Source organism: Athene cunicularia, assembly GCF_003259725.1.
Source record: "Athene cunicularia isolate RWA chromosome 2 unlocalized genomic scaffold, athCun1 chr2_part1, whole genome shotgun sequence".
Classification (NCBI taxonomy): Eukaryota; Metazoa; Chordata; class Aves; order Strigiformes; family Strigidae; genus Athene; species Athene cunicularia.
Window position 1 is genome coordinate 77,628,020 of NW_020799095.1, and position 21,641 is coordinate 77,649,660.

The 21,641-nt window shown below is 38.3% G+C and overlaps 1 protein-coding gene across 1 annotated transcript in view; it reads right to left on the minus strand.

The window, feature by feature from the left end:
- ADCY2 (adenylate cyclase 2) overlaps positions 1-21,641 on the minus strand; it is a 214,011-nt gene that overhangs the window by 157,888 nt on the left and 34,482 nt on the right. Inside the window, exon 3 of the mRNA XM_026841391.1 lies at positions 5,593-5,754. Coding sequence (XP_026697192.1) covers positions 5,593-5,754 — 162 coding nt within the window. The remainder of the gene's footprint in view (positions 1-5,592; positions 5,755-21,641) is intronic.

Sequence of the window (21,641 nt, forward strand, 5' to 3'; positions counted from 1 at the left end):
CAGTAGAAAACCACTGGTTACTCCAGAAAAGATAGCGAAGAGTGTAACTGCCACCTCTAGAAGATATACAACACAAGACAGAAGGTTTGTGTTGCTGGTGGGAGTCTGGGACAGTCTCAGAGAATCTGTATGGCAAAGGCAGCCGTACCAGAGGGGTTCTCGTTCATCGGAGGGTACCTGCTGAAAGTGCTCTGAAGGCTGAAACACTTAATGATCCAACCACTAGGACCTCAATAGCAGGCTAGTGAGTCACCAAAGAGAGGAAGGTCTGCCACGTGCTACCAAAATTATCTACCTAACTTTGAAGAGTGTCCATAAAATTTAATCTATCAACATTTTCAAATAATAGGTGGGGTCCCACTGCAGCCTGCAGAATCAGGCACTAAAAGGAGGTGTCTGGGCCACTGACCCCTCTACACAGGAACAAAGAGGTTCTAGCAGCAAGAAAGTCAGAGATTCAAACTAGCAACAAGAAAGTTAGAAATTCAAATGGGCAGGAAGATCTGTCTGATTGCTAAGTTAAAAATCAATGGCTACGGCCTATTCAGGAAAAAACAAACAAACCAACCAATAGCAGGTTGAAAAAGGAAAGGTGCCTTTATTAAAACAACCTGTTATCAATTTCTTAGTCAGATCTTGAAACAATTTATACCAAAAGTTCATGAATTAGAAGTCAAGTGGAAACCATAATCAGGATGTACACTAACACTAGTTAGTGCATATACACCCGCAGATCACATAAAAGATAAGAGATTCATATTTAGGTGTCCATAACACACAGGTTAAAATTCATATTGTAATAGGAGACCTCAACCTAGCTGATGGGAAATGTACAAGATCTTGTGGCTGTAGCCTTGGAATTTTCCAATTCAAATGTTCTTGAAAGTAACAAAATTTTTGTTTAGCATTTGTTTTTGTCCACTAGGACAGAACATTATCTTACAATTTATCCATGCTACCAGAAAGGAACTGATCACATGAGCAACATAAAAGTTTTTACTAATTGTTTCTTTTTGCTATATGCATTCTCAAACAGAGTTTAAAAAAGGGAAAATATGTACACATGCATGCTGTCCAGTTACAATTTTGTGCCTCTAAAAGGGACTCCTTTTACAGTGCTGCAAGAAGCTGTCAAAAAATTCCCAAAAGGTAAGGAACACTAGTTTAACTAAAAGAAAAGCCACACATGAATGACAGTCTGTAGTGATTTAGCCAAGGTTTGGAAAACATTTAGCCAAAGCTAATGAAAAAAAATTACAAGAGCAACTAAGTTGCTTGATGGGAGAGTAAAGGAAAAAATCACACTCCTCATACATAACATAAGGAAAAAGAAAAATGGAAACTTACAGGATGTTTAATGATTTTGGTTAGCTCCTTTTAAGAAAATTAAGAACAAAATGACTGCTAACAATAGTATCAACCCATTATGAGATCAGAATGGTTGAGCAGTTGATAATAGAGCAGGAAAAACACATGTATTTGATTAGAATCTGTTCTGGTTTGGGGAGAAAGAGATTATGTGTTTATAGCAAGGCATGGCAGTGAAATACTTTCCATTCCAGCAATAACTGAAAGGGATGTTAAGTCGTGAACATCTTCTAAGCCAAATGCCTTAATGCCATAATTAGTCATGTTCTCTTGCAGCAGTCCTAACTATCACACTCCCAGGAGCAGACAGAACAACACCATCTGCTTGGCACCAAGATGCTCACCTGGAAAGAGGGGCCAGAGTCCCAGATTCCAGACCGTGTGCCTCGTACTGGTTAGGATTGAAATTTTCAACAGGAAAAAACCCCACAATTTATATATACACAGTTACTTTTTCATAAAATGAGACTGGAACACAGGACTCTATTTTCCTTCTCCCTGCCACAGATCCCATAGCTGTGCATTAAACTCCCCACAGAACTGCAAGGGGACACTGTGTATTTTACTGTAGAGTCTGTGTCTCCATGCTGAGCACTGCAGCACACTAGCTGCTTTGTAGACCTAGACCCCTATTAGCTTTTGGCACCGCTGCAGCTGCTCCTGGCATGCTCCTCTAATGCTAATGTCCACGTTGCAAGAAAGATGTTGGTGAAGCACAAGTAGGGACTGAAAGAACTGTGAAAATGATGAAAGGCTTAGCTAGTGCACAAGCAGGCAACTCATTCGTTTTACTGGCAAAAACGTTATGAGGCAAATTCATGATAGTCTAGAAGTACTCTCATGGAAGAAACAGAAATTGGATACTATTGGGTCTGTCAGTCTACTGCCAAAAAAAAAAAAGAGACCCAGAAGCTGAATGACAAGGCTAGACAAATTCCTATTAGGAAAGAGGAACAGAATGATCCTAATGGTCTTTTTCAACCTGAATGAAATAAATTAAAAAAAAAAAATAGAATCGTAACACTGACAGTTAACAATCAAGGAAAATATATGAAGGTTTGTGGAAGATCATCTCCATCATTGCCAATTTTTACACCAAGGTGGATACCCTTCCCCCAAAAGACATGCATAGGTCAAACAGAAATTAGTTCATGCAACCAGCAGAGAGTTTGTTGAAGGATTCTTTATGCCACCAGGAGGCTTTTATCTCAGTATCTGTGACTGTAACAAACACCGGATAATCAAGAACATGCTAAGCCTTTCAGCTTCACCAAAGCCAATTTTGGGTGTAAAAGTTTACAGAGGACAACAAAAGAAATGACAGAACCATTAAGATAGGGTCTGCCCAATCTCAAGATAAGCAAATGCTTCTGAACATTGATTTTTCTCTACTGACAGACTTGAAGGTATGATTAACTTCCAAAGTGCTATGGGATGCCAACCAGAGCCACTGGAAGATGCTGAAAAATTGGAGAGGGTGCAGCAGAGGGCTACCAAGAACATATAAGGCAAGAGAACTTGACATAAGAAGACTGAAAGAATGAGCTTTGTTCAGCCAAGAGAACAGAAATCTCAGAGAAGATTTAATCAAAGTCTTCCAATACAAAGGAAGTAGTTATAAAGGAGATGTATGTACTCTCTACAGAAGGATACTTGCTATATATACAGGATATATATGGTCTAATACCTGACATTTACCTACAGGTGGATTTGTTATATCAGTGTATTTCTGCTTTTTAAGTGCATACTACTGGTTACCTATCTGCTCTCCAGAAAAAAATTCCATGCCAGAAGAAAAGTACACTGTTCATTGCTAACATTGGCATGTATTTTTTTCTGTTTTGTTAAGACAAATCAGTAGCTCTGAAATCAAAATAATGTATTTTTTTCAAAGCTCTGGCTCTGCAAGCCAGATTTATCCTACTTAGTCCTAAACATGTTTTTCTAAGCTTTCAAATTTCAGTCTACTCATAGTTCCTCATCTCTGGGCTTTAGTGACCAAAATCTGCAAAGCAGCTTCTGTCCAGGCCTCCCCAATACATGTTTTAAATTTAAAAACAAAACCAAAAACCAACCAAAAAAACATTCAACAGCACAACAACTATAACCCAGGTCTTCCCGTTTTTTGTGGTTTTTTGTTTTTGTTTTTTTTTTTTTTAAATGACATGCAGTTATCCTATACCAACTTGAGATATGTCATTGACAAATGTTATTTCTCTTTTTAGTGTGTTATCTCTAATCTTTGTTTGTGGTCTTGATTTTCAGAAACAAATAACACAAAACAAACTTTTTTTGCTTACACTTTAAAGTATAAACAATAGTAATCTAAAAGTGTACAGAGGGCAAATGAACTGTGATACTGGCATTTAGTCCCTTCCATACATTTGTAAGAACACAGTGCACTCAGTACTTTCAGTAATCACCAAAATATTCAGAACTTTTAATACATTTTAGAAATAGAGAATAGAAAATTAATAACATCCTGGAAATTAAACACTCAACGAGCTTACAAACAGCTCAAAGACTTCCACTGAACAAAACAGGAAGTTACGAAGAGATGAAAGACATTAATTGTACATCACAGCCCATGATTTATTTCTTTTGATTCTGGGGACATAATGTGTATAGAAATATATCATCTTCTGAAAGTACTGGTTTAGATATACCAAGTTTTAATGGTCTAGAAAGATAAGCAGGAAAAATAAATAAATTCTGCAAACAGCAACTTTAACCCAAAATGCTTTTAGGGAAGAAATGGAAAATACTAATACTGTTTTAGCAGCATTATCTATGCCCAGAATAAAAGCCATAGGTTGACATAAAACCAAGAATAACATTCTCCCTGATTTATTCCACTGCAATTATCAATAGCTGCATCATTGAATTATTAAAATACTACATAGACTGCAGATGACCACAATCCTTGCTTAACATACAGCACTACTTGAAAACCTCTGTAAAAGACATGCAACTAACCCAAATCAGCAACAGAAAAGAAAATCCACTTATGTCACCATTTAAAATTTCTACAGAGAACTATATCTGAGAATATATTTTGTTTATGGGACTTCAATTTCAATATTCCATATAACAGAGATCTACAGCTACATCTGGAAATAAAATGTATTTTCCTAAACAACAACTTACAAGTCATGACTTTTGTAAAATCATTGCAATTTTGAAGTTATCCTTTGAAGCACAATGTTTTTCAAAATAAGGATCAAGTAACATAAAAGGTAAGTAGAAACTATTTGCTTAATTCTTCATGATATTCAGAATACACAGAATTATTTCTGTCTTTCTTGTTTTACTGGTATGTTGTTAAAATGTACTTACTTTTAAGATTCAGTGTCATTTTGATGCAAAAGTTAAAATAATTCTGCTTCCCTAAAATGACACAACTGTATTAAAAAAAACCCCATGTATTTTCTTTTTTAAATGAAAACTAAATTTTTCCTTAAATGTAAAGATTTCTATCAATGACAGCTGGTATCATCACATCAACAAAATACTACAACAAATACTGTAGTATTTCACCATTTAGAAGGTCTGCAAAACAGTAAGGAAAAAACAATTCCTAATATTTGGATTTTTAAAAATTATTAATCTGAAGTATGTCATGTGATAATGTATCAGAGTTGAGTTACAAGCTGAGACCCAACTGCAAACACAGTCTGTCAGAGTCTGGAGCCAGCCCGTCCCCTTCAATCAGGGGGCCCAACCAGGAGGAGGCTGTAAAATTCCTATAAATGGCTGAGAATTACAGGAGGACAAGCCCTATAGCAGACTTGGAGAGGGCAATGTCTTCACAGACAGAGTATTCAAAGGAACAATGCTTTTTCAAGTAAAAACTAACACCAATACCTGGGAAAAATCCTTGGTCTTGGAAGTTAGGCTTTAATGAGGTAGGGAGAGAAGCAATATGGTTTATATACCAGAGTGGTAATGCATCTACCACAATACGGCTACATCACATCAGTTTTCGAGCAAAGTTAGTTTTTACATTAGTAAGTGCTACGTGGCTGTAGATTCTACCACTTAAGTGCGTAATTCAGCAAGACATAAATTACTGACACCCTCATTATTAGGAAGTGACTACCTGCAAATTAAGTCTGTAGCAATTCAGAAATGGAGAAATAAGTTTGTGTTTCCAAACACCCACTCCTGGCTCATTTACCAGGCTATTCAGTGCACAATTAATCATTAATTCCACAAAGCACCTACCTGCCAAACCAAGTGTTCCTTTACAACAGCTGTACCTGATAGACAGACGCTCAGCACAATCGTATGAGATGCAGAGGTCAAGACACTGGCAACTATCGCGTCCCGCATGTTGAAGGGTAGCATGGTATACACCACAAAAATAATGAACAAGAAAAATGATACCTGTGCAAGACAGCAAGACAAAAAAGAAACACGTCAAATTCACTTTGGAATAACAGTTAAAAAGTAGCATTTTGTTTTGAACTGTTTTCAGTATAAACTTGCGCATATTTTTTTTACAGAAATCTTACTGCTAACCATTGCCTAAAATCGATTTAGGAAGAATTCATTTTAAAAAGTGTTGGAAAATTTACTTTATATTTGATTTAAGAAGTGCAGTTTCACGATACTACATCATGGTTCGAGAACCACACAATACTCCAAATTTTTCATATTTAACTTCAAATTTATCTTTTTTAATTTTAATTTAGCTAACACTCTGCTTACAGTTAGAGTGTAGTTCTCCTGGGATTGGTTTCTGATTGTGAACTGCATTACAAAATAATTTGCCAAACGCCTCCACAGGGCCTAAATTTCAATGCAGAGAGATTTTGTTCATCCTGATGAACTAAAAATTCACAATTTAATGTAACATGGCATTCTGTAAAAAAAGCCCAGGTTCAGACAAGCATTTTGTTTTAATAAGATTATACTTCATGTATATCTACATAACATATGTCAAATTCCATTAAAATACTATACTATACATTATCTGGATGTGAAAAACCAATTCAGACAATGACAGCCCATAAGCAGAATTTAATGTTAACTTCTTTTAAAGGGTACTAGCATCCATACCAATTTTATGGAGCAAACTCTCCAAATGCACAACCCAGCCTGTAACAGGAAAACGGATTCCTTCGCTATACATACAAAAGATTATATATTTGATGGTATGCATATGTTCGAAACTCCACCACATATTTGAGAAAATGTAACTAGATTTGGGACACAGATTTTGCACACATCAATAAGGAGGCAACTCTGAAAATGTGCCAGCTTGTGTGTAATTGCATACACACAGTATTTAACTCAAAAATCTCCCAAGAAGGTATGAGAAATAATAATTTTCTGCTCCCTTCTCAATGTGGAGGCATTTTTCTCCATCATGGAGACAGAACTGGTTGGAGAAGGAAGTCCACTTCTGTTCTCCACTCACCTTTCTCAAATTCCTCCATTAAGATTAATCTAACTCCTTCCCAATCGCTTATACTCTTTTTGATGACGCCCAACCATCCCATATGCTCAAGAGTCAAAAAGTTCAATGGCATGAAATGAAACAGAACCACAAAGGACATGAGGGATAATAAGAACATAAAGTAACAAAAAGGCAAAAGGAGAACTTCTCTACCCTTCCTATCTATAAGCTGACAGCACAAGGAAACAGAAGTCTTTGATAGCTGTTTAGTTTCAGTCCTCCCTAAAAGTTTCAACTGTGATCAGATGTTAGTAAATCCAACCACAAAGAAAAGGGTGTACAAGCTTGGTCTAGATAAGAGAAGGGTTATGTAAGTATGATGTTTTCATATTGTCCTGGCCTGCTAAAAATCAGCTGTGATAGTGAGAGAACTAACTGATAGGGTCAAAACTTGGGAAAGATGTAGAAAGTTCTGGCAGGCTAGAAAAGGGAAACAGCACGTGTCTCTGAAAATCTGGGAAAAAAGCTAAGAAATTAAGAACTGGTCACCTACACTTCAATTTCTGGAGCAATAACAGACCAAATAATAAAGCAGTTAATAATCAAGAGCTCTGAAAGTTAAGAAAAGCATAAGTAACAGCCAATGTGATTTTGCTGAGAACTAATAATCTTAAATCAATCTCACTTTCTTCTGTCACAGTAACAGGCATCAGGGTAGAGGTAAAACCTGAATGAGTTAGGCAGCAATAAGGGATGTGAAAGGTCTTCTAGTATAGGCATAGGAAGAATGGATGCCAGAGGCAAAATACATTACCTGCATGCAAGACCAACTGCCCAAGATATGTTTCCAGTTAAAAAATAGTTTGAAGAAGACTCCTGGACACCAGTCCTGGAAGAAGGATCTCAAATGCAATCCCAGTGACTTTTCATGAAAACAAAGTTTTGCTGTTTCTAAGTCAGCTTTCTAATATGTTATTTACAAACTTGTGAGAATTTTATGATTTGAATAAAAAAAAAAATAAAAAAAAATCTTTCTCTAACTGTCATGTCTCCAAGAAACAGAACTTGCATATTTTCTGTGCCTTGAATATGGTTTGACTTTATAGACAGACCAAATGATCCACCCCACTTGTGAGCTACATGCTAGGTACTTACTAAAACTCATTAGTGGATATAAGACATAATATGATGTTGTTGCTTTTTAACTTTGACATAAAACAAACTACTAAGCATGTAAAAAAGATTTGGTATATTGCAATGCTTCTAGTGGTATCAGCTGTATCAGATCCAAACTTGCTATGCTGCTGTAAACAAGTATCCTTTCTTTAAGTTACCCCACTACTTTCTTTGGTCAAAATAAATGAATAATGTCAACCTTCCACAACTACAAACAGAGTTTTTAGAATTTTCAACCCCTCTTGACACGACATGTTCAGACCTCAAATTCTCCATTACTCAGGCTGAGCTGGACTGGAACTGTGTTAAAGAACACTTGATAACAAATTGACCTGTCAATTTTTATATTTGCATCTTGAAATTTGGGTCTGAGAATGCTGTTGCAAAGCAGGAGAGGTATTAGTAATGCTAAGACAAAAACTCTCATCCAAAATGCATTTAGGAATGGCTCCTGTCAATAGTTCCTGATTCTTGGCCACACTCCTTTCCTCTTATATCCATTTATAGTCTAATGACCCAATGAATTGAGAGGTCCATTTACCACAGAGTTTCCTTTTTCGTTTCACCATGACTCAAGAATATTCTCCTCTAGTACACTGAAATAACCCTTCTTGGCAGAAGACATACACAGCATGTAAGGCTTGGGACCTTTCAACATATTTCAAAATGTCACTGTATTTAAATTTGATACTGTAGAAGTTGATACTCAAAGGCTTCTGAGTAGGGTGGTTCTACAGTTAGAAAGAGGAGACAGACTTTCTGGACTGAGTCAGTCTGGAAAATGAACAGTGGCCCTTGACCGTTTTCATGATCTTTTTATAAGAATTGGCAGAATATTGCTGATACAAACATTAAAAAGCAGTGATGTCAAGCTCTGAAGGACCCCACTAACCCATTGCAAGAATTGCTAATACATGCTACTCTGTCTGCACTTGGTGTGTGTACAGTGCACTATTTTTGACACTATTAAAAGCAGCCTACTCCACCAAAATGTGCCATAACCACAAAGCCTGTCACTGTTTCGAAACTGTGTTGGAAGCAGTCTTTGATGTGAGTCATTACTATGACTACCTAGTGAAAACATGCTTTTTGTCCTGACGCAAACTTAGATTGCTTTAGGAATTTGATTTTCAGAGACTTTCTTGATGAGACTATGTTATCCATACCTTGGAGATGGGAGTATCTGGGCATTGATGGTATGCGTCATAGCACACAGCATTCACTTTTGGTTAACACTGGTGTAACATCCTACAGAGAAGTATGTGGCTTTCCTACTTTGATTGTAGGGCTATCCAGGGCTCTTGCCCATCACTCTTGACTGTCAGAGCTTAGCAAACTGGATTTTTACTGCTCTCCATATCTCTTCTCCCACACTTCAGTAGTGCCACTTTTTCATCTACTATGTAAGTAGCTATTTTCTACAGCGATTTAGATGATGAGCTGCCACAGTGTGGCTGTCTAGATGGGTATGTAACAGACTACTTTTCTGAAAATGTTGTGCGGCTGGTTTCAGAAGTTTCCTATACAGATTGCTGTAGGGATGCCACTAGAGAGACTTGGATGCCAGTAAGGTATAACGACCAATATGCTTTTATGAAAGCATGGCATGGACTATCACTGATGATCATAAATGCTCACAAACACTCATTCTTGTCACAGAACAACATAAAACAACCAGGCTTGGGGAGGAGTGGCTGAAGAGCTGCCAGGTAGAGAGAGACCTGGGGGGGTTGATTGACAGCTGGCTGAACAGGAGCCAGCAGTGTGCCCAGGGGGCCAAGAAGGCCAATGGCATACTGGCTTGTGTCAGCAATAGCGTGGCCAGCAGGGACAGGGAAGGGATCTGACCCCTGTACTCGGCACTGGTGAGGCCGCCCCTCGATTCCTGTGTTCAGTTTTGGGCCCCTCGCTACAAAAAGGACATTGAATGACTCGAGCGTGTCCAGAGAAGGACAACGAAGCTGGTGCAGGGTCTGGAGCACAGGTCGTACGGGGAGCGGCTGAGGGAACTGGGGGGGTTTAGTCTGGAGAAGAGGAGGCTCTGGGGGTCTTTAGTCTGGAGAGGGGAGACTTCATCGCCCACTACAGCTACCTGAAAGGAGGATGCAGAGAGCTGGGGATGAGTCTCTTTAACCAATTAACAAGTGACAGGACAAGAGGTAATGGCCTCAAGTTGCTCCGGGTAAAATTTAGACTAGATGTCAGGAAGCATTTCTTTACAGAACGTGTTGTTAGGTGTTGGAATGGGCTGCCCAGGGAGGTGGTGGAGTCCCCTTCCCTGGAGGTGTTTAACAGTTGGGTCGACATAGTGCTGAGGGATCTGGTGCAGTTGGGAACTGTCAGTGTTAGGTTAATGGTTGGACTAGATCTTCAAGGTCCTTTCCAACCTAGTTGATTCTGATCCTGTGAAAACTATAGGTAAGCATACATAAAACTATAGCTAAGCGTATTTATGCATCTTTCAATATTGAAAGATTGTAGCTGTATAGGATAGAGAATTAGTTCCTTCTTTAAATCAAGCCCATTCTGAATATTTTTAATGATGGCATTTTCATCCCAGAATCTCCAGATATATGTCGGCCACTTCACTCTCTGACTTGTACTGGTGACTGTGACCAGTCATGAAATGGCATGAAGTTGCTAATACTTGGTGAATCACAGCCACTGCTGTTGGAAAGGTCACTGGTTTGAATTGGGATGGCACAAAATGCAGAAGACACAACCCATGGACCCAACCCAGTTTTGGAGCCCATGGACCCAACCTGTTCTCAGAAACCTCATCTTCCTTGTGTCACCAGTTTCTACTCTGAGTGTCATCACCTTAACTCTGACAGGTACTGGAGTAGAAAGTTTAACATATTTTACACATTAAAATTGTCTTTTCTAGAATATAAGATACCACAGAGGATGTTGCTTTTGACACAGAGAAGAACTACCCAAAAAGATACTAATCATTAATTTTATAGGAATTATGTTTCAACAATGACCCACAATTTCCCTGCTAGACACCCTATTTAAGACTGTGTTAAATAGTTAATAATAACTGGCTTGGCATATGTAGAATTCACTCAACTTAATGTTATCCTGACCAGAATTCTCCTTGAGGAGTATGACATCTTGGCACTGAAGCAGGCATGCAAATCTAAATGTGCTGTTTCAGTATGAGTTAGGGGACAGCACCACTTTGGATACAGACAGAAGTAATGAGGCTAAAGCTAATAAAATATCTGTAGTTCTTTAGAACAACTTCTTACACACAAGTGCAATGACAGCAAAATTAGCTTCTAACTGTGTAACCAGAAAAGATCCCATTCCCATAATTAAATTGCTAAAGCCACAAATATTCACACTAAGTGGGCCAGCCCACTACAGGATCCCTTTCACAGGTTTTACAAGATCAGCTTCCTCCTTACTATGTAAAGGGAGAAAAAATTTATCACGTAATTAAAGAATTGTCCCCTGGAAGGACACTTTGAGTACAGGTACTGATTTCAAATGTCTGTATACATAACTGCAGCAGAGAAGACACCCTAATTTTTCTAAATAAATAACTTGGCTTTATAACATAATTGGCAGGAGCTACTAATCTTAAAAAATAGCTACAAATTCTACATTCATGAGTTAATAAAATGTATGTATTAAGGTGTCAGAAGGGTATTTATACAAGCTGTAAGCTGTATGTTAAAACTTTGTGTAGGCAGAGTAAAGGTTACAAACATGTAAAGGTCTTTCCCATTCTACTTCTGAATTCCAGACCTTGAATCTTCAAACTCACACTTCTAAAAGCCAGGCAGTGTTCAAAATAAAACAAAACAAGCCATGCACAATAACAAAAAATTCATTGAGTACTAAAATCAACTTCTGTACTGAGTCATCTATAAAAAGGCTTAAATTCTCAAAGCATTCGATAAGACAAAGGTAACTTATTCACCAAACCCTGCACCACTAGACCAAAAGGGCACTCAATGAAACTATAGAAGATTGATTTAAAACATATTAAAAGAAAGTACATCTTTACCTAGCAGACAGTAACCTTCTTGAACTTGCTGCCACAGGAGGTCATAATGTACCAGCAGGTTCAAAATGTTATTAAACAAATTCATGGACACATCATCCATGAATAAAAAGACAGGGCAGGGATGTACCCTCTGATATTGCTAGCACAGCTGTGCTGACAAGGTGTGAAGGGAACAGACCTCAAAAAGCGATCAAGCTTGTGTGTCTCCTTTTAATAGCAGCTTCTCTTGCCATTCTTGGAGACAGAATACTATCTTGGAGATAGACCACTGCACCATGATCTGACCCCACAGGAAGTTTCTTGTGCTCTTGTGCTAAGAGTCAAAGGAAAGGGAAGGGGCAAGGGCAAGGGCGAGGGCAAGGAATCTCAAGAATAAAATCAACAAGGAAGACTTTGCTTGTGATTTACTCCACAAAATTATGTCTACAATAAATTATTACTTCATGCATTTTTACCAAACATAAACTTTTATTTTCCAATAATTATCACAGAGGTAGTAAACAACCCTGTAAAGCATGACCTGTTCTTAATCATGGAGTTCTCAAACTAACAATCCCTTTCTTTTGTATAGAGGTCTGGGTTTAAATATCATCAGGAAACAAGAAGTCATTACAGCCTTTGCTAAAAAAATTAACCACAACCATTAGCAAAATAGGATAGAATAAAAGCAAGTTGACTACAGGAAAATCTATATTTTAAAATAACTGTTCAATAAGATACCTTCAGATGTGCTGCTAAAGTCACACATTAATATGACAATAAGATGAAAGACTCCAGAAAAGGAAAGAAAAACTGATATTTGAAATACTCAAAATATAATCTGTATGTATGTTCTCTACTGGGTGATTGCTTTCTATGTCACAGAATCTTTTCTTTCAATGAATGGCATCAACAAAAGGGTATATGGGATCTGGAAGAAGTGACCCAAGGATCATCAGAAGTGACTCAGTGATCCATAGCAATTTTTGGTCATTCCTAATATAGAAAGAGGGGACTGAGCTACCATCATCTCCAGCAGCTTTAAGATTATTCCTGAATACACTAACAAAAGCAATAATTTGGTTCACTCTGTAACACCTGTTGGTACTACCATTCTCTTCCTCACTTTATTCTCCTCTTTCTGCTGTACACCTCATCGCCCTTGTTTCAACCACAGTATAGTCTAATTAGTCAAGAAGACAGATTTGCTCTCTTACAACGCTGATAGGTCCCTGCAAGCAGAAAGGCAACTTCATAAAGTACTATATAAACCAACAACGGTGTGTATTTGCAGTGACTTGAGTCTCTAACTGGATCAGATGACAGTAAGCTATGCTTTTGATTTCTCAGTGATAAGTGAAAAGCATCAGAGATAGACACTGTTCATCTTTGTTATTCTTCCCTCTTATGTTTTGTGCATAAATGTTGAGATCAGAAACCTACAACAGCAATAGTAATTCCTGATCATCACAGCTCACATTTTCTCTAAAAGGGACAGTAGATACCCTCTTTAATGCTACCTTAATAATTTTTCTTAATTTTTTATTTTATTTTTACTGTAGGCCAGTGAGAAAGGGATTAGAGAATGTTGTTAAAACCAAAGTCTTGTCTTCCTATGCCACCATAAAAGTAAAACAAGACATATTTAACTCTGGCTAAGAACATGCTGCATCATCTTCAGGACAATACCACACAATTCTAAAGTAAACTGCAATTAAATTAATGCATTTAAAAAGTGGAAAATCAAGAGATTGAAATGATTATACAATATATGTAAGCAGACTGATGCCTAAAACAATAAAAAACAATTTCACTTGGACTATTAAAGAGATAATTTTGCAGTACTCAAGCATGTGTGCCTCAAATTTAAAAGGAGTCTAGTAAAAACATACACTGAAAACATCTTCAAAGCTGCCCTAAAAATGAAGAAACATATACAGCTGGTAAAGAAGCATAAATTGCATAAAAATCCAACCTGGCTGGAAAGGATGTGAAAGTCCATGTTAATAATATGCATGCTTGCATATAGACAGAACACATAAGCAATGACAGCAATTAGTTTCAATCAGAATTATAATAAACTAGTAAGGGCAGAAGATTAATATACTACGTTTCAAGAGATCCAAGGAGGTTTTTCTGCATGATAGGCATGGAAGAAGTCTAACAGTCAATTTGATCAACTATTATAAAAGAATGTAAAACTGTTAATTATAATAAAGGAAAAGCAACACTACCAAATGCCCTTCCTGATAAGGACAGGCTGAGAGTTGGTATTGTTCAGCCTGGAGAAGAGAAGGCTCCGGGGACACCTTATAGCAGCCTTCCAGTACTTAAAGGGGGCTACAGGAAAGGTGGGGAGGGACTCTATCAGGGAGCGTAGTGATGGGATGAGGGGTAACAGTTTTAAACTGAAAGAGGGCAAATTTACATTAGATATAAGGAAGAAATTCCTTCCTGTGAGGCTGAGTGAGACACTGGAAGAGGTTGCCCAGAGTTGTTGTGGCTGCCCCCTCCCTGGCAGTGTTCAAGGCCAGGCTGGACGGGGCTTTGAGCAACCTGATCCAGTGGAAGGTGTCCCTGCCATGGCAGGGGGGTTGGAACTAGATGATCTTACATGTCCCACCCAGTTCTAACCACTCTATGAAATAAAAATGTCTATTCTCTATTAAGAGACAAGCTAAATGAGGTATTTACATCATGCTAAAGAATAACTGAGGCACAGTTTTCTGTTCCAAAATATTAGCTCATTAGTATATAAAGCCACATACACTAATCTTGAGACATTTTTAAATAGCAGATCCAATAAACTATGCTCAAGCATCTTATAAGAGTTCTGGATTATATGTATGTTGATTTTTAGTACCTCCCAAATACCAGAACAGTTCCAGAGAACTAGAGGCAAATTTGATTGGTAAAAGGTAAAAATAGGATTTGAAAGACAGCAAATAAATGGTCAACTTTTACACTGAAGGGACTGTGTTGGAGGACTCAGAGAATTTACTGAATTTATTCCTAAATGTTTTGTAGAAAGGAGGGGACTAGTGATGTGGCAATGTTTCATGGGTTTTTAATATTAGCCAGGGTATTCTAAAGCAACAACATATGGGAGAAGCTGTAGAAGTGTCTCACACTACTGTGACTGGGTCATAAAAAAGCAGATGAAATCCAACATAATAAATGCAAAACAGCAGGCATGAAGACAACTTTAACTGAACACTTACAAAAGCAGGCTTCCTTCACCTTAGCTACTACAACCTCGGAAAAAGATAACAGGAGTCACTGTGAGCAGCTCTTTGAAAAAATGAATGATAGCAGTGGTTGAAAAGGGAAATAAAAGGGCAGCAATTATTATGAAAAGAATAGAGAATCAAGCATCACGATGACACTGTATGAATGCAGGGTGTGCATATTTCTTGAATACCTCATGCAATTCTTTTCTCCCAATCTTAAAAAAAAAATCCAAAGAACAAGCCCCCATGTTGATAACATCTCCTCTAAGCCTTTTCTTCTCCAGGCTGAACAGTTCCAGCTCTCTCAGACTTTCTTCAAAAGAAAGATGTTCCAGTCCATCAGTCATCCTTGTGGCTTTTCACTGGCCTTGCTCCAGTAAATCTGTTTTTTTCTTGTACTGGAGAGCCCAGGACTGGACCCAGCACTCCAGATTTGGCATCACCAGTGCTGAGCAGTGGGGAAGGATCACCTCCCTCAACTGGCATGGATCTTCCTAGTGTAGCTCAGGGCATGATCATATGACCCAGTCCAGCAAAGTACCACCCAAAATCCTGAGGAAGTCGAAGCCCTGACACACCTATGCCTCTGACATACTGACTCACAGGACATTTGCAACCATCAGAGTAGCCTTAACAAAACATCGAGAAGCCCTGGAAATCTGTGTTCATGATTATCAGAGAACCCACCAAGAGCAGTGCTTGAAAATGAAGAAGGGGGGTGTCATGGTGAGAAGCAAAAATGTAGTGCAGCTCAGCAGAGCAACTGCACCTCTGTGCTGAGGTACACAAGATGTTTCAGAGAACAGGAAGTATCCAGGGTATGGTACCCAGTAACCAGGCAACTTCCCAAGGAAGGAAGGCATGCCTCTTCCCAACCTTTCTACTATCAAGCAGGAGTATGCTGTGATAATGCTGAGAAGAGTAATCACTCCCCCTAGAAAGCAGGAGGCCTCCTTTCCTTGAGACATGGAAGGGTCAGCAAAACACAACACCACTGGTGAGCTGATATTTGCTGTGGCTGGTGTCAGAATGAGGGGAAAATAACCATAAGGGTGATAAAGGGTCATGGTTGGGATATATCTGGTAGAAAAAATCAGGAACAGAGAAGAGCTTGAACAAAGCAAACTTGGATTTCCTTTGCACAGATCAGTAGTGCACCAATCAATAGTGTCATGTAACAGCTCAAAACAGAATCTGATGCAAAGGAAAGACGTGGTAAATTGGAATGACTGAGCAGTATGACTCCACTTACAGAAACCTGATAACCTGAATAGATGGCTTTTTGCAAAATATGGTTTTTTTTCTAAACATGTATTTACAGAAACACAGAATCATCAAGGTTGGAAAAGTCCTCGAAAATCATCCAGTCCAACCATTAACCTAGCACTGACTCAACTCCACCATATCCCTCAGCGCTATGTCGACTCGACTCTTAAACACCTCCAGAGATGGAGACTACAACCACTGCCCTGGGCAGCCCATTCCAACGCTCAACAACCCGTTCTTTAAAGAAATGCTTCCTAATATCCAATTTAAACCTCTCCTGGTGCAACTTGAGGCCATATTCTCTTGTCCTATCCCTTGTTACTTGGAAGAAGAGGCTGACACCCATGCTGCTATAACCTCCTTTCAGGGAGCTGTAGAGGGCGATCAGGTGTCCCCTCAGCCTCCTCTTCTCCAGACTAAACACCCCCAGTTCCCTCAGCCACTCCTCATTTTTGGGCAAACCCGAGAAGAAACACAAGAAATTGCCAAGGAAAGGAGCCTCTCAATGACTGTTATTAAATACTCTGACTGTGTACAGAGTGGTAATAGCATAACGTTAATAGAAAGAAACAGATTTCTTGAGGAGAGCTGCCAAAACAGGCCATAACACCTCCTTGGACAATTTTATTAATCATAGAAACAACATGCCTAGAAGTGTATGATGTCAGAAGAGTGGACAAATCCATGCTAAAATAATCTAAACTTTGACAGAAAAAAAAAAAAACAAGGAACAATGCATAGCATTTAACTGTCATAAGGCTAAGAGAGGTTTTGTAGCACTTACTCAAAAAGCTGTTATTCCCCTGTGACACCTGCATTTCCCAACGGTTTTCAAATCATCTGCTAATACTTTTCCAAAGACTTTAATACAGAGTGAGATTACCACTTTGGTTGTTGAGCAGTACCTTAGGGCCCTAAGCCTTTCATATTGCTCAGAGCTTTCTATTTGCAACCCTGGCTGCTAAGCCCATGGGCCTGCACATGTCAACCCAAACAGTGTTGTTGCGGTGATTTCTCATGGGAAAGGATAGCCACTGGCATAGGTATCACCTATTTTAATCTCTTTTCCCTCCCTTCAGTTGTGTTTTTTGGTTTACATTAGGGGACCCAATAATAAGCATTCAGAGAGCTTAACAGCCAAGCAGCAGGCAGCACCTGCCCCTGAGGTAAGCATGCTCCAGTCAGCACTAGCAGCACCACATGCAGGAACAATCACCTGGGAGTCTAAGCAGGTCCTGAAGGAAAACATATAGTCACTATGGAAAAAGTATTACAGGGGGAATCACTCTCTGCACTAGAGAGGATGCCCAGGGAAGGATGCTGTCTGGGGTCCCGCTGATGCTTCTCCTCTCAGCAAGCCACTGCGGAGAGTTTGTCCTTTTCATTTTTTCTCTCCTATTTTCTTTCTGTTTCTTCACCAGTAGAGTCAATACATGCCATCAGCTACAAACCCTGCCAATAAATCTTTGTGCATGTGAACTTGTCCCAACATACTTTACACAATGTTGTCTTTCCTCTCAACTTTTGAAAACCACAAAGTGATTTTCAGCTCCAAAAAGTAGTCAAGTTTCAGTAGCCAGTAAGACTACAACCTTTATATCAACCCTGGGGAGCAACAGTGCCAGCAACACGGATGCAGCTTTCTTACGAAGGAAGTAGTGTTATTCTGAAAGAGTAAGTCTAGGTTTCCTTTCCCCTTTCAGTCCAGATGAATCTTTCGGCAGGGCAAAAGGCACAGGTGTGAGATGCAAATGTTGAAGATTAATGTAGGAATGGACGCGTACCAAACCTAGCAATCATCATCATAATTTCTTTTCCAGTTTGGACATGTAAAAATTGCATGTATTTTACTCATAACACTCCCCCAAGCAAAACAGAAAGAGAGAGAGGGTATTCATACACTTATTTCCCACTGCCCCGTTTTTCAAACAGCCTTTTTAGGTACACTAATCCCTACTAGACTGATGGATACAAATCAAAGCTGTTCATTCTCTTATAGGGATTAATTTCAATTGTAATTCAAGAAAAAGATGTGGGCAAAACAATTTCGTGGTAATTCATAGAAATTTGACCTGTTTTGATAACATAGATAGGCCTTCACTTGAGAAGGTCTGTCATAGGTTTGGTCTTTTTTGACATAAAGACTGAAAGAAGATTAAACTGGAGAGAAGTTACACAGAAATTATATTAAGCCTTGAATTTAAACTGACAGCCAAGCAGATTCACCATTAGCACAGTCATCCCAAACTTCTCTCATTGCTTGCCTGTGTACTGCTCAAGATCAAATGCGTTTCTCAGCCTGAGTTTTTCATAATGAATTTTTTTTTTCCCTCCTAAATACAAACCTTGTCATAATGCAGGATTTGTTCTCCAGAGATATTTGTGTATTTCTTTTGGACTTGTGAGTATAGTGATGTGGAAATCAGTCAAAAATGAGAATACAAATAATGTCTTTGTTACTGAGAAATTCCCAGATGAATTTCACACACACACACAATTTGTTATGGAAATGAAAAATGCAATCCTGGTCATTTCAGTATATAAGTAAATAATTATAAACCAGTATTACTTTAATGTAATAATCTGTACTTAAAACAACATTGTGTAAAATTTAAAGTAATTCTGCAATAGAGAGCAGCAGTGGAGCATATCCTAAGGCTGGATGATTTTAATAATCTTAATAATCCTGATTTTAATACAGAATCCTTCACATTCTAAATATTGTAATTATTCTTATAAAGTGTTTATTGATTTAATGAATAATGTAGGCCCAGATACTCATGGACTAGTGATCCGATTTCATGTGCAACTCTTAATTGTAGCTATCTTCTAATTACAAAGAGATTCATTATGTAGCTGTAGGATTAGTAAAATGTGGTAGACTAAATTCATCCCAGCAGGATGAATATAGAGAAAAAGTTATTCCCATCTGTTATAACAAGCATGGGTTTCATGTATTAGTTCACTACAAATATTAAAATTAGTCAACAATTAATTCACATGTTATTTTGCAGAAGGTTTCAGTCATTGCTTGCTGAAAAGACTGTTTTACTTTGTTTGACACTTTCCTTCTCACACCACAAAGCTTTTTCTCCTGAAAAGTTTTCAGTGGAACAACTTTTATGGACGTTTGGATCCCCAGAGGAAGTAACAGCATACTCAACATCCCAGAAAACATGTAACAACTTCCCAGGAATCACAAGATCACCTTTTTACAGTGAAATGTGTCTAGGCAATGTATACCACACACATCACAGGAACATATATCTGAAATAAACAATGAAATATTTGGCATGTTTCTCCCCTTAATAGAATCATAGGCTAATTTAGGTTGGAAGGGACTTCTGGAGGTCATCCAGTCTAACCTCCTGGCCGGTTTCAATGAAAGCTAAAGTTCAAATTACTTTATACAATGGCCACAAATCTTGAATTAATTTATTGTTGTCTACCAAAACTGTATGTGCTTTTACACAGTGACGAATTAATGAAAAGCTTTAAACAGAGGAATAGAACATAAAAACCTGAAGTGGTTTTGAATTTTTTTCTTATAGTAACAAGTAACATTTGTATTATCACTAATGATGTTCAGTTTTGCAAGTGAACAGAACAAGGCACTTCCCCCAACATGAGAGAAATACTTCTCATCTCTTTTTTGACATACCCAATCCCAAATCACTATCAAAGCCAGATCCCAAAATCCAGTCAAGTTCCTGGTCTTAGTAGATACGACTGGAAGAAAATAACTGCCAAAATTAGAAGAGTCACAAAGTGTTAAAAAATAAATGGTCACATTCAGCCTAAATTATGTCACAGTCTCATGCAATAGAAATGCCCAACTTTGCCCATGAAAAAATAGATGGAATACAAAGGTAAGAATTTCCAGATACTGTTGGAAGTGCAATGACAAAAAGGACACTCCAACAAAAGTGTGAAATATAAATGTGCTCCTCACAGTTATTAGAACATTACAGTAGTGATCTTCTCTCTTATTTTGCTATCTGATTGTTCACATGGCCAGAAATAGATGGAAACATACAGAGACATCCACACTGACAGATACGGCTCAATGCTACCTCCTAATAAATGTTTGTGGATAATACTATAGAAATCAATGGAAACCATGCATGTCTTGCAGAAGAATGCAGTCATAAGATTATGTTCTCCATATATTTCTGCTCTATGTCAAATTCATAGTCACTGCTGAGATGATTTAGCGCTGACAAAATAAATAAAAATATGCTGTGTACTTCAGCAGTGCACTACACTTGACAGTTGAATCTATTCTTGCAGTCAATTCAAAGGCCCAAGCATTTAAATAAGCCAGACAAATAAACTAAAGTTTAAACTAAACACAGTTCTTGCATCCTGCATTTGTTTCCCAGGCAGCCTGTCTAGAGGACTAGCACACTACCACCACCAACACATCTATGCCAATGTATATACTTAAACTAAGCTGCCTCATTCCTTCTCCCTGAATGGATTCAGCTGCCTGATCACTGGTACAGAGGGATCTTACAACATTCAGCACAGAGAAAACTTCATTCAGATCAGAGTTAAACGTTTCCTCTGTCTTCCTTTGTGTTTTCTTAGACTGGAAAAAAACAAAGGAGCTACTTGGGAGCAATGAGATATATATTTTTGCTTCTACCCATTAGCATGTCAACTGTCCCCCACTACTGCAGTGCCAGTTTAAAAGTTGCCCATAGCGAAGTGACTGATTATCACCGTGTCTAACCTAAACCAGTAAGCTTAATGCCCTTAATGTCCACTTAAATGACTGGACAAAGCAAGACTGACAAGCAACAGCTGTAACATACAATGCAAGATTCAAAGACATTGAAAAGCCTATACATGGAGCATGAACGCTGCCCTAACCGGTGAAGGAGAGTGTTCCACCTCACATTAGACTAGCAATTTGTAGGTTAAAAATTTCATGCAGCACTAGGTCTTTCAACAGTCCAGTGAGAGGGGACTTAATAACTATCTCTGCTGTCAGGTAGGAATGGCTTTATCCAGACAAGAAAGGAGAAAAGGATGATGATGTGAATCTGAACAGAACCATAGGCCAAACCTGGTGTAAAGGAAACATACATATCCAGATTAAATTTCTGTTACATGAATAAAAATGTCGAGTTTGCGTAAGAACAGGTTTCCTGTGCATAAGAACATAATGACCAGCCACATGATTAGATGGATGCCGCAA